Source organism: Oryctolagus cuniculus, unplaced genomic scaffold (assembly GCF_964237555.1).
Source record: "Oryctolagus cuniculus unplaced genomic scaffold, mOryCun1.1 SCAFFOLD_50, whole genome shotgun sequence".
NCBI classification, from domain to species: domain Eukaryota; kingdom Metazoa; phylum Chordata; class Mammalia; order Lagomorpha; family Leporidae; genus Oryctolagus; species Oryctolagus cuniculus.
In genome coordinates this window covers 911,613-924,752 of record NW_027208298.1, presented here as the reverse complement: position 1 = coordinate 924,752, position 13,140 = coordinate 911,613, and the positions used below count along the sequence as shown (strand labels likewise).

The 13,140-nt window shown below is 38.9% G+C and overlaps 1 protein-coding gene across 1 annotated transcript; it reads left to right on the top strand.

Moving 5' to 3' along the window:
* Window positions 1-1,927: 1,927 nt before the first annotated feature.
* On the top strand, window positions 1,928-11,974 carry LOC127485191 (vomeronasal type-2 receptor 116-like). The gene is made up of 4 exons (XM_070067757.1): window positions 1,928-2,068; window positions 5,118-5,345; window positions 6,538-6,661; window positions 11,061-11,974. The coding sequence occupies exons 1-4, from the start codon at window positions 1,928-1,930 to the stop codon at window positions 11,972-11,974; spliced, it is 1,407 nt and encodes a 468-aa protein (XP_069923858.1).
* Window positions 11,975-13,140: the final 1,166 nt, after the last annotated feature.

The window sequence follows — 13,140 nt, the reverse complement described above, 5'->3', positions numbered from 1 at the left end:
AAATTGGAATGATGTTGGAGCTGTACAAAACCCCACAGGTAAATGGGTTGTGAATTCTTGTGAGAAATATTTCCATCTGCCACCAGATCAGCCACATCTGAAGCAAGGGTCATTGGAAGCCACGTGACATATACCACTGTTAGTTGAAAGAGATCTCCAGAGATCTCTTTTGGCTGTGAGAAAGGGAAGGAGCAATGGAAGCTGAGAGCCTCCACCCAGATCCAGCTTGGGCCAATGTATCCATCCCCACCTGCTGGGAATGTTGATTGTTGACTACTCACAGGAAATACCCATAGCACAGACATGTCCTAGGATGACACCATGTTAGACATGGGTATATAAGTCATCGGCCTGTACTTTCATTTGGAGCACATGAGGACCATGAGAGTCCCAATGATCATCAAAGAGTGTTTGATGCTGAGTTGCATTTAGGTGAGATTTTACCCTCTCCCTATCCCAATCCTGACTTCATCACATTCAGCAGATTCTTTCACAGGGCTCCCAGATCACTTTCCATGTCAGCACACTGATTTAATCTTAAAGTGTGGTTGATAGACTGAGAAACAAAGAGAGGAAGACAGTGTACACACATTCACTAGTTGAATCATCAAATACCCACTATGGTGCTGGTGCTGATGCTCTGTGGTGAGAATGAGGGACTAGCACTCAATTGAAATCTCATAAGAAAGTCTCAGGAACCAATTAAAGAATTTGATCAAGCTTCCTCCAAGGGTCTGAATTCACGGTTTCAGGATTCTGAAAGAGACCCACTTCAAACAGGTAGCAATCTGCACAGATTAATATCAAGCTAGACTGGAATAGCATAGGAAGATTCTGGTCTGAAAAGCAACTTCACCAAAACTCAGAGGTGGTAGGTGAATGTATCCTTCAAGGCAATATAGGTTATGCTGTGAAAACATATGTAATTCAAACTATGAAGTGATTAACAGAGTAAGGGGTTGTTTGTCTCAGAGGTAACATTTAACATCAGTTGCAGTGTGGGCTGCTCTCCACATGTGAAATGGGGTGAGAAGTGGGGAAGTCCAATGTCCTGGTCCAAAATCCATGTACTCTTCTTCCCTTGGATGAATAGGAAGATATACGGGTGTCTTACACATTTTCTTTCATGCTATGAATGAGGATATGTATTTCTCCTCCTGAAAGCAATAGGCATTGAAGCATGGGTTTCTCTGAGCCCAGTTGATAGAAATTGACCTTCTTTACCCACAAAAGTCAGATCATGATTATTTTCTTTCCATTCAGATCACATATGGTCCCTTTGATCCCATGCTAAGTGAGAGAGACAAGTTTCCATTGCTCTATCAGATGGCCACAAGTGACAGCTCTCTGGCCTGCGGAATGCTCTCATTGCTGCTCCATTTTGGCTGGATTTGGGTGGCAATCTTTGTATCTAATGATCTGAAAGGAGAGCAGTTCCTTCAGGATATTTTAGCCGAGATGGTAAAGAAACGTGTCTGCTTGGCTTATGTATTAAAGCTCCCTGACACTAAGAAAAGGTATGAAAACACTCACATGTCTTTCTTAGCTGATCTTCACATTTCATCAGCAAATGTGCATATTCTGTATGGTGATGCGAGGAGTCTCTATACCATGGAATTTCTAAGCAAATACTATTTAACCCTGGGGAAAGTGTGGATCATGGCTGCAAAGTGGGAGATTGTTGTGAAGGAGACAGACCACATCCTGCACTCTTTCCATGGAGGCTTCTCATTTTCACATCACAAGGGGGAAATCCCTGGCCTCAACCACTTTGTCAAGACAGTGGACCCTTCCCACTACCCAGAAGATCTTCCTCAGTCAACTATGGCTTCATGCTCTTCACTGCTTACCTCCTGGGCCACTTTGTGGAACAATTGGAGTCTGCCCACCAAATGCTTCCTTTGAGTTTTTCCCAGGACACATTGACATGCTGACCATATCTGACTCCAGCTATTTCATCTACAATGCTGTGTATGCAGTGGCCCATGCCCTCCATAAGATGCTTTCAGAGCAAATAGAAAAGGGATCTCCAGGAGATGCAGCTCAACCTAGGATTCTTCCATGGCAGGTAAACATCTCCCAGAACAGGACATGCACTGAACACCTGTTGGCATCCTCAGGTGTTTATTGTAGTTCCACATAACCAGGTTTTCATTTTGAAAAAAACTAGCATGATCACGCATGTTGGAAAGTGGGCTCTTTAACATTTCACTGGGCATGGATACATCTGTAATAGTTATCTATGTGTGGAGGATTTGTTATCTACTATTGAACATTTCAGAAAACATTTTCTGCTATGGACATGTTGAAAATATTTAAAAACAGTATATATACTAAGAAATGCACATAAGTCTACAGATAAATGAGTTTTTGTTTTTGCATCACACTCATAATCAACACCCAAATTCAGCAAGCTTATAGTATTACTAGTATTGCTAAGGAGCTCTGTATCCCCAACTCAATTTTTTCAATATGTGAAGGAGGAGAATATTGTCATTAGCATGCTATGATTCAGTGAAGCAGTATTAATATTGCATAGTCAATGATCTGACATCCACACAATTTTATACTCTATGCATTAACTAGCACAAATAAGAGAAAACTTACTATTTTTTATGTCTGGCTTATATAATATAATGCAATGATCTCCAGTTTTAAATGTCAAATATTCATTCTTTCTCATGGCTGAGTAACATTCCACTATATATGCTTGTGTGTGTATATATATATATATATATGTACATATATATTTGTATGTATATATATGTATATATGTCACGTTTCCTTCATCCAGTCATCAGTTGATGGACATTTAGATGATTCCACATCTTAGCTAATGTGCGTTGAGCTGCTTTAAACATGGGAGTATGGGTGATTCCTTCATGTGCTGATTTCACATGAATACAAGTTGTCCTTGTAATGAGCTGTATTAATATAAATTAGTGAGCTGTCAAATATCTTAATACAGCTCATTACAAGGACATGAATATTTCCTTTGAATACATTCCCAGGTGTGGACAGCTGGACCATAAGTTACAACTAGTATTGGTTTTCTGAGGTTTCACTCTACTAACTTCCATTATGGTTGTACCAGCTTACAATCTTTCCCATCATCAATGTATTGGGATACTTCTTTTCCGTATCCTCACCAGACTTTGTTATTTTTCACATTTTGGATAATAGTCAAGCTATGTGGGGTGGAGTGAAATCTCACTGTAGTTTTTATTGGCACTTCAAATAAATTTAATGTCACAGTAGAAATACATATAATCTATATATAATATATAAAAATTATATATTAATATATTATATAATATATATTGTATATTATATTATAAAATATATAATCTATATATGCATATATGTAAATGGACATCAGCATGTTTACTTGACTATGTAACTTCTGTGTTTATGTACAGTAATAGTTGACAGACAGATGTGATTTGGTAGCCTCATAATGAGAAAAGTAAGTATCTTGGCCAAGTATGTTTACAAAGATAAGATTATTGATATTTATGAAGTTCTTGTTTCAAGTTAGTGAAGACATGATGACAGTTGTTTAAAGAACTGGTCATCCCACAAAGGCATCAAGTGACTCCAAAAGTCAGGGCTAGTACACACTGTTCAGATCCTAACTACCATCAGGGTATTCTTAATTATCTTTTTGGTTATACAATATTTCCCCTATCATCTCAAAAGGTACCTTTATTCCCAAAAAAAAAGAGTCAAAGTGCAGAGAGTCAAATAAAAGTCATGCATATTTCTGTTAAACTCTATTGAGGTGAAAATGCTATACAAATAGACCTGTACATACACAGCATACACATTTTTATAAGTTTAACTACCAGGTGCAGCCAGGGATGTACAAGCAGATTTTGCAAAATGTTTTTTAAGAAAAATTATGCTTGGATTTCTAATTCATTTAACCAAAATCAACAGATATTTCATTCAGTTTTGTTAAACTTTAAAAAATTATTTGAAAATCAGAGTTACTGGGAGGGAGAGATAGAGAGAGAAAGAGAACAGATCTTGCATCTGCTGATTCACTCATCAATGGCTGTAAAGACCTGGAATAGGCAAAGCCAAGCCAGGATGCAGGAGCTTCAACCACGTCTCCCATATGAGTGCAGGGGCCCAAGCACTGGGACCCTCATCTGCTGCTTTCCCAGGCACATTAGCAGAAAACTGAATCAGCAGTAGAACAACTGGGATTTGAACCGGCATTCACAGGGATGCTGGGCACTGTGGACAGCAGCTTTACCTGCTGAACCACAAGGTCAGCCTAATTTTTGTTAAATTAAAGAGAAATTTACTGATATAAAAGAACAGATTTCATGTATTCATTCATACAATTCTAAGAAGATAACCATCGTGTCTTCCTTTTCTTTCTCAATCTCCTCTAATTCCTTTCCTTTTTCTTTTTAACTTCAATTTACGTTAACTCACAGGTTTAATACTGCACTAATCATAATGTTCCACAAGTGAAATGTAGAAATACCACTGCTCCACAGGAATTTACACAAGGGTGATAAACAAAAATTAAATCCAGAGATGTCAGTTTCATTTTTATACATTGTGCTTTTTTTCCAATCTATATTATGTAGTACATATTACCAAAAAACTTATATGATATTTTCTTTATGGAATGGGTATATTTCACTATGCATAATGGTATCCAGCAAAAACCACTTTTTGCCAAAGAACGGATTTAATTCCTTTTTGGGGAATGAGTTAAACTTTTAAAAGTGCACATGAATGTACTACCCTGTGGAACCATCACAACAATCAAGATATTTCACATATAAAGCCATGTTGTTCTCATGTGGAAGAACTAAGATGAGCTTTCCTAAACCTCTAACCAATCATTCATAGTCAGCCACTCTGTGGGACACATTCTGTGATTTCTCTGTTTGGAATCAGATACTCCCCATCATTCTAATAGGGGAGAGGCAGAATTCCCCTTACTTGAACCCACAATATGGAGACCATTCAGGCAAAAGTAAACCAAATACACTCTCTGATGTTAGAAGGAGGGAATAGAAGGATTTCTTAGTTGTGTGCACCTCCCACCTCCAATCTGAATGTTCTCCCTCTTTCCAATTGTGCCTCCCCTCCAGCTTCATCCACTTCTGAGGGAAATCCAATTTACCAACAGTGCTGGGGAGGATGTTTCCTTCCATGAAATGAGACACCGTGTGGCACACTATGATATCCACAACATTGTGAACTTTCCTGCTGGATTTCGGTTGCTGATTAAAATCGGGGAGTTTTCCTCTGAGAGTAAACATGATCAAAGCTTGGACCTCAATGAAGAAATGATAGAATGGCCTGTAGCATTCAAGGAGGTGTGGAATGTTGGACACATACAGAGGGTCTGAGGAGAGTCTGAGAGGATACAATGTGTGAAACTTTAAATAACCATTCAGTTCTCATTTCACAACTTGGCTTCAAAAGATATGGTGGTGCTTACACATATAGGAGCCAGTGTATATTAGAAGTGCACGTTTGTGTTAGATATTGATGTTTTTACTCTGGGCATATTTATGCATCCTGAGTTTGAGTGACTAGAAAGAGCAATGTTAAGGAATAGAGATAGAGATCAATATGTAGACATAAAATTACTAAATGCATGTCTACACAAATTCCAAAATTTTATTTCAACTTTTTATTCATATAATGTGAAAAACTTCATGTATTAGATATATATCTATAAGCATAGTGATATTTTAATCTTTTGGTGAGAGTCGTAATTATGTTTGATGCAGTATGAACACAAGTAAATTATGAGTGGACTTATCCATCACCTATTTGTAGAAACCATTTCCATTATTTATATTTTCATTGCGCTTGCCAATCAGTTCAGTTTTTCTTTGGAGTAGAACCTCAAAACTGTGATCAAAAATTTTATCATCACTGAGCTGTGAAATACCCAATTTTTTGGGTGATTTTATAACTATTGTTTGTTATACTGCAAATGCATTGGTGTATTAGGAATTGATTCTCTCCCTGGGTCTAGAAGTCTAGAAGTAGATCAATGGGCAATCTACATTTTAGAATATTTGCTCATCTTTTCTGTGTGGGCTTGTCTTTTCCTGAGTAGTTACTCAGAAGTGTACCTAGTCATTCTGATTTTTGGATATTATTTTTCTGGCATGTAAAATCTACTCAATTAAGGAAAGACACATGTCAAATAGTCTCAGGCATACACATTCTCAAAATAATTATCAAATAAAAAGCTGAACAGCAAAGATTTCAGAGGAAACAATTCAATAAAGAGAGAAATGTTCGGAAGCATATATCTGGTGATGAATGAAATTTAAGCGATCAGGTACCCTCATATTATTTGTTACACAGATGAAAAACCTCTAACGAGCATCATAGAAACTCCAAATTGGGTGTCCAGGTAAAATCAAGGAGATACAGATAAAGATTGGGAAGGACACAGTGATGTCCTTGGGGGTGATGAGGTAAATAGTCATCCTATCACAGTGCCTAATGTCGTGCAAAGCAATCATCATCATTCTCTTTTCTCCACAGACTCCTCAGTCTTTGTGTAGCCAGAGGTGTGGTCCAGGATTCAGGAAAATACCACAGGAAGGAAGACCTGTCTGCTGCTATACTTGTGCTGTTTGTTCAGAAAGAGACATTTCCAATCATACAGGTAAAAACCCTAGAATTGACCTATGAGAATCCAGCCTCTGAACTATCTCTTGATAAAAAGGAAACCAAGAATATTTGCATTGGGATCAGAGTGCCCTATTGTTCTCCATGCACACCTTCACTCACTCTTTCCATACCCTTGTTGTATGCTCACTATCTCATTATGTATAAGCTGTTGTCTGACAGTGCTCATCCTCTCTAGCTCTTCTCTGACACTGGTTTCCTTCTTTCCCATCCAGTCCTGGAGGAGACTGTCTCAATCTGAGACCTAATGTCTAAACAAGAAATATAATATTTATATTTGTTAAGGCTCCCTTTGGATTTCTAAAGGGCTTGAAATCAGAACTTTTCCATACACAACTGACGAGCAGGGCGCTACTTCACATGAATTGTGATGGGAACACTGTGTTATTTTCTGTGCTACATCTTTGACACTGTGCATGGTGTGCAGTACACATAACAAAAGCTACCACTTTGTCCTTTGGATGTATATAATAGAGTAAGAGAAAATCAATGTGAAATGTAGAGACACAAAATCCTAAAAATGATACAACTTGGTAACCCCAAAAACCATTGCAAAAGGTCAACTTTTAAGCAATGTTAAATATCACAGTCAATCATTTTGAGAAATGTAAAAATGTACTAAGTCTCATTGGTAAATAGTTCCACTGTTCAATGTAGAATAAATATCTTTTTTTAACTTTTATTTAATGAATATAAATTTCCAAAGTACGGCTTATGGATTACAATGGCTTCCCCCCCATAACGTCCCTCCCACCCGCAACCCTCCCCTTTCCCATTCCCTCTCCCCTTCCATTCACATGAGGATTCATTTTCAATTATCTTTATATACAGAAGATCAGTTTAGCATACATTAAGTAAAGATTTCAGCAGTTTGCTCCCATACAGAAACATAAAGTGAAAAATAATAGATGATTTTTTAAATGATGATGAAATCAGATCAGACCTATTGTCATGTTTAATCCCAGTTAGAGTCAAGTTGGGAATTGATAATTTCTTTTATTTTATTTTTTTTTACAGAAGATCAGTTTAGTATACATTAAGTAAAGATTTCAACAGTTTGCACCCCCATAGAAACACAAAGTGAAATATACTGTTTGAGTACTCGTTATGGCATTAAGCCTCAATGTACAGCACATTAAGGACAGAGATCCTACATGAGGAGTAAGTGCACAGTGACTCCTGTTGTTGACTTTACAAATTGACACTCCTGTTTATGGCATCAGTAATCTCCCTATGCACCAGTCATGAGTTTCCAAGGCTATGAGCCCCTTGAGTTCTCCGACTCTTATCTTGTTTAGACAAGGTCATAGTCAAAGTGGAGGTTCTCTCCTCCCTTCAGAGAAAGGTACCTCCTTCTTTGAAGACCTGTTCTTTCCACTGGGATCTCACTCACAGAGATCTTTCATTTAGTTGTGTTTTTTTTGTTTGTTTGTTTTGTTTTTTGCCAGAGTGTCTTGGCTTTCCATGCCTGAAATACTCTCATGGGCTTTTCAGCCAGATTGGAATGCCTTTAGGGTTGATTCTGAGGCCAGAGTGCTGTTTAGGACATCTGCCATTCTATGAGTCTGCTGAGTATCTCGCTTCCCACGTTGGATCACTCTCCCCTTTATTCTATCGGTTAGTGTTAGCAGGTACTAGACTTGTTTATGTGCTCCCTTTGACTCTTAGTCCTTTCATTATGATCAATTGTGAACTGAAATTGATCACTTGGACTAGTGAGATGGCATTGGTACATGCCACCTTGATGGGATTAAATTGGATTCCCCTGGTATGTTTCTAACTCTACCATTTGGGGCAAGTCAGCTTGAGCATGTCCCAAATTGTACATCTCTTCCCTCTCTTATTCCCACTCTTATGTTTAACAGGGATCACATTTCAGTTAAATTTTAACACTTAAGAATAACTGTGTATTAATTACAGAATTAACCCAGTCATATTAAGTAGAACAGACAGAAAAAAACTACTAAGGGGGATAATGTATTAAGTTGTTCATTAACAGTCAGAGCTATGCTGATCAAGTCAATATCTTTATAATAATTTGAATTCTTTCAAAAGGTTGTTTAAATTCCCATAATCTTAGTTCTAGAAATATTTCATTTCAGTATCTTCAAATAAGGTCTATATAGTTCCCTTTATGAAGAAGATAACAAAAATGACTTCAAGTTTTGTGAGAATATTCAACATGCATTAAGTTAAAGAAAGAAAACTAAAGTATCATGCATTGACTCATTGTACAATGTACACTTGCCTATGTGTGTCCAGTGCATCTCTGATACTGGTGCCAGAAGCACCTAGAGATTCTATCAAAAGTAAAGGATGCACGTTGAAAAGAATTGTAAGAGAAAATTCTTCAAATATTTACAGATGCTTATATTCTCTCTCTCTGTCCTTTTTTTACCAAATATGTTTATTTCTTTGAATGTGAGTTACAGAGAGAGGGAGAGCCTAATAGAGAGAGAGAGAAGTGAAAGAGAAGACCTTCCATCTGGTAGTTTCACTCCACAGATAGCTGCAATGGCCTGAACTTGGCCTGGCCAAAGCCAGAAACCAGGAACTACTTCCAGGCATTGCAGAGGCCCACCTATTTGGCCTTCCTATAATGGTTTCTTAGGCACATTGGCATGGAGTTGGTTTGGAAGAGGAGCAGCCAGGACACTAACTGGTGCCTGTATGGGATGCCATCATCCCAGGCTGTGGCTTTTCCTCCTACATCACAACTTCATTCCCTGAAGCTTGTATTCTTGCATGAACACCAAGGATAAAAACTGAGTAGGACTCTTACTGCAAGTGTAGCCCTACTGATAGCATTTTCTTGATTTTTCAGAAAAGATTTATTTATTTTATTTGAAAATCAGAGATTCAGAGAACAGGAGAGAGAGAGAGTGAGAGCGAGAGTGAGTGAGAGAGAGAGAGAGAGAGAGAGAGAGAATTGCTCATGCCCCAGATGAAAACAATGGCCTGGGCTGGGCCAGGCAGAAGTCATGAACCAGGAGCTTCATTTGAGTTTCCCACATGGATTTGGGGGCCCCAAATACTTGGACCACCTTCTGCTGCTTTCTGTAGGTTATTCACAGGAAGCTGGGTTGGAAATTTATGAACTGGAGCACAAAACAATGTCCATATGGGATGCTAGCATTGCAGGTGATGGCTTTACTTACTATGCCAAACACTGACCCCACTAGTTTTGTTTATTTAATGGACATTTGTTTGAAAGAGATTTACCAGCTGACTGGTTCTTAATGACTTTGAAAATCATAGATTCAGAGATGGAGAGAGAGAGAGAGAGAGAGAGAGAAAGAGAGAGAGAGAGAAAATCTAATTGTTCATTACCCAGATGGAAAGAAAGAGTGGCCTGGGCTGGACCAGGCACAATCCAGGAACCAGGAGCTTCATTTGCATTTCCCACATGGGTGTGGGTTTTAAAGTACTTTGGCCATCTTCTGCTGTTCTTTCTAGGCAATTAGCAGGGACCTGTATTGGGAAGTGATCAACTGGAACACAAAACAATGTCCATAAGAGATGCTGGCATTGTCGGTGGTGGCTTTGCCAGAATACTGGCCCTATTTTTGTTTGTATGACATATGATTGAAAGAGAGACATATTCACCAACTGGCCTGTTCTTAATGACTTCTCTCATGCTATAGCAGCAGAAGTGCATTATTTCAAGTGAGACAATGTGGTGTCCAATGTGGTGTTCACAGGAGCTAAAATGGTGAACACGTCATGCTTTCAGGTTAACAAGAGTGCCTAGTTGTCTTTCAGTAACATGATGAAAATACCACTTACTACCATATACCCTCATAAAGACAAACAGCTACAATTCTCTTCTATTCAACTGCAGTATCACAACAGTTATATGGAAATACTGAGAAGATGAGTCCATGTAGGAATTAGAGTAGAGAAAAATGTATGGTGGTCCCAGGAATGACACATGATTTATATAGGTCATCTCCATTTGAGGATAAGTGAGAAAAACCTTAACACTGATGACCCCAGAAAAATATTCTAACCCATGTGAACAAAAGGCTTCTCCTGAGAAAGCCACTGGGGACTGTAGAGAAGAGGGCTTGGAAGAATCCAAGCCCATATGAATTACAGGAAATTCACCATTTTATAGAAATTAAAACACTGAAAAAAATCTGAGCGACAGGATGAGACCACAGAGCCCCACGTGCAAAGGAGCTTCTTTGAACCAGTTTCTCCTATGGGAGTCAAGCGTTGTCCCTGGGTCAGGAGTACAGAAATATCCTTGTGTTTCTTGGTATACATCAGAGGAGGATGCACTCAACATAATATTGAAGAAGGGACCCTTTTCCTGAACAGGGAAAAAGGAGCAAATTGTGAAATGGAAATGTGGATCTTGCTTTTCCCCACAGATGCAGAGCAGTGCATCCCATGTGCAGATCACGAGTACCCAAACCTGGAGAGAAACCACTGCCTCCCCAAGCTGGTGACCTTCTTAGGCTTTGAGGAATTTCTGGGGATGGCTCTGACCTGCATGGCTCTGTGCTTCTCTGTCCTCACAGCTGCCGTCCTCTGGGTCTTTGTGAAGCACCAAGACACTCCCATCATCAAGGCCAATAACAGGACCCTCAGCTACATCCTGCTCATCGCCCTCCTCCTGTGCTGCCTCTGCTCCTTACTCTTCCTTGGCCATCCCAACACAGCCACCTGCCTCCTCCAGCAAATAGCATTTGGCCTTGTGTTCACAGTGGCTGTTTCTACTGTGCTGGCCAAGACCATCACTGTGATTCTGGCCTTCAAAGCTCTGAGACCTGGAAGAACAATGAGGCGATTGCTGGTAATAGGAGCTTCTAACTTCATCATTCCCATCTGCTTCTTGATCCAAGTGGCTCTCTGTGTCATCTGGTTGGGAATTTCTCCTCCATTTATTGAGTTAGATGCACATTCTGAGCCTGACCACATCATCCTTGTGTGCAATAAGGGCTCAGTCACTGCCTTCTACTGTGTCCTGGGCTACCTGGGTTCCTTGGCCCTGGCGAGCTTCACTGTGGCTTTCCTAGCCAGGAATCTGCCTGACACATTCAATGAAGCCAAGTTCCTGACGTTCAGCATGCTGGTGTTCTGCAGTGTCTGGGTGACCTTCCTTCCTGTCTACCACAGAACCAAGGTGAAGTTCATGGTGGCCGTGGAGGTCTTCTCCATCTTGGCCTCCAGTGCAGGGCTCCTGGGCTGCATCTTTGCCCCCAAATGCTATGTTATTCTCATAAAACCTGATAAAAATTCTTTGAAAGCTTTAAAGAATCAGAGCAGTTTTAGGAGACCCTAAATTATTTTTCTCAAGATTTTCTTCACATTTCTACATTTTTAAGCAAAATCCAAAGTGAAGTAGCCTTTCAACTTTGTCAGATAAGCAAAACTAAAAGCCATTGTTGGTTAGGCATTTGGCTTTGCAATTAAGATGACCTTGCATTCTATAATAGTATCTCAGTTACTAATTTGGTTCTGACTCCTGACCCCAGTTCCACCCCCCCCCAAAAAAAAAACATTGAGTGAGTGGTAACAACTCAAGCTATTGGATCCTTGTCAGTTATTTTTTTTTCCTGGCTCCTTGCTCTGTCTTCAATCCAGGCTCTGCCACTGCAGACATTGTGAGGTGAAGCACTGAAAGGTTTGTCTCTCAACCATCTCTCCCTTTCTCTCAGTTTTTCTATCTTCCTCTCAAAAAATACAAGGCAGTCTAGAAATATTTTCATAATTCTGATATGATTTGGATAAATTGAAAATGTAATGCCATGTTAAAGAAGCTAAATCTAAGATGTCTCATATTACCTCATTCCATTGCCAGGAACTGTCCAGAGTAGGAAAACACATAGCAAATAAAGAGATGAATGGTTGCATGAACCACGTTCATGCAAGTTTGCAAGTGGCTGCTTAGTGGACAAAGGCTTTGATTATGGGATGATGCAAAAGGCTTCAATCTACATAGACATGATAATTGTACAACCCTGTGAACATACTTTATAAAAAGTCAATGCAGAATTTGAATGTAAAAGTACTGTAATACAACATATTTGTACATTACTTCAGTGGTTCCCACAGGGTATGTGAATTTCATCGGAATAATAGCATCATTGTCTCCTGGAATATGAACACTAAGCAAAGGCAAAAAGAGAAAGCAGTCAAATGATGGAGGACACAATTACAGAATAATGTCTATAATCGTGGAATCTACCAATAGTTGTGATAAAGATATGCTGTCCAAATAACTAGACAGTAATTATTGACTAAGATGTTTGTGAACAATACAGTGTCCAAAGTGAAGAATGCTCAAGGATTAGTTGACTTGTGTTTGGGAAATAAATTCCACTAAATTATAACAACAAAAGGATAAATTCAAGACCTTGAGGAAAGCAAAATAAAGCAGGTATAACTGAGACATGTTTTCAAATATAAACATTTATAGCATCTAAATTGATAAACAAAAACGAAATT

Coding starts and splice junctions, on each gene's coding strand:
- LOC127485191 (XM_070067757.1), top strand. CDS start 1,928: ATGCTGACCATATCTGACTCCAGCTATTTCATCTACAATGCTGTGTAT. Junction 2,069..5,117: donor CTAGGATTCTTCCATGGCAG/GTAAACATCTCC, acceptor CCTCCCCTCCAG/CTTCATCCACTTCTGAGGGA. Junction 5,346..6,537: donor GGCCTGTAGCATTCAAGGAG/GTGTGGAATGTT, acceptor TTTTCTCCACAG/ACTCCTCAGTCTTTGTGTAG.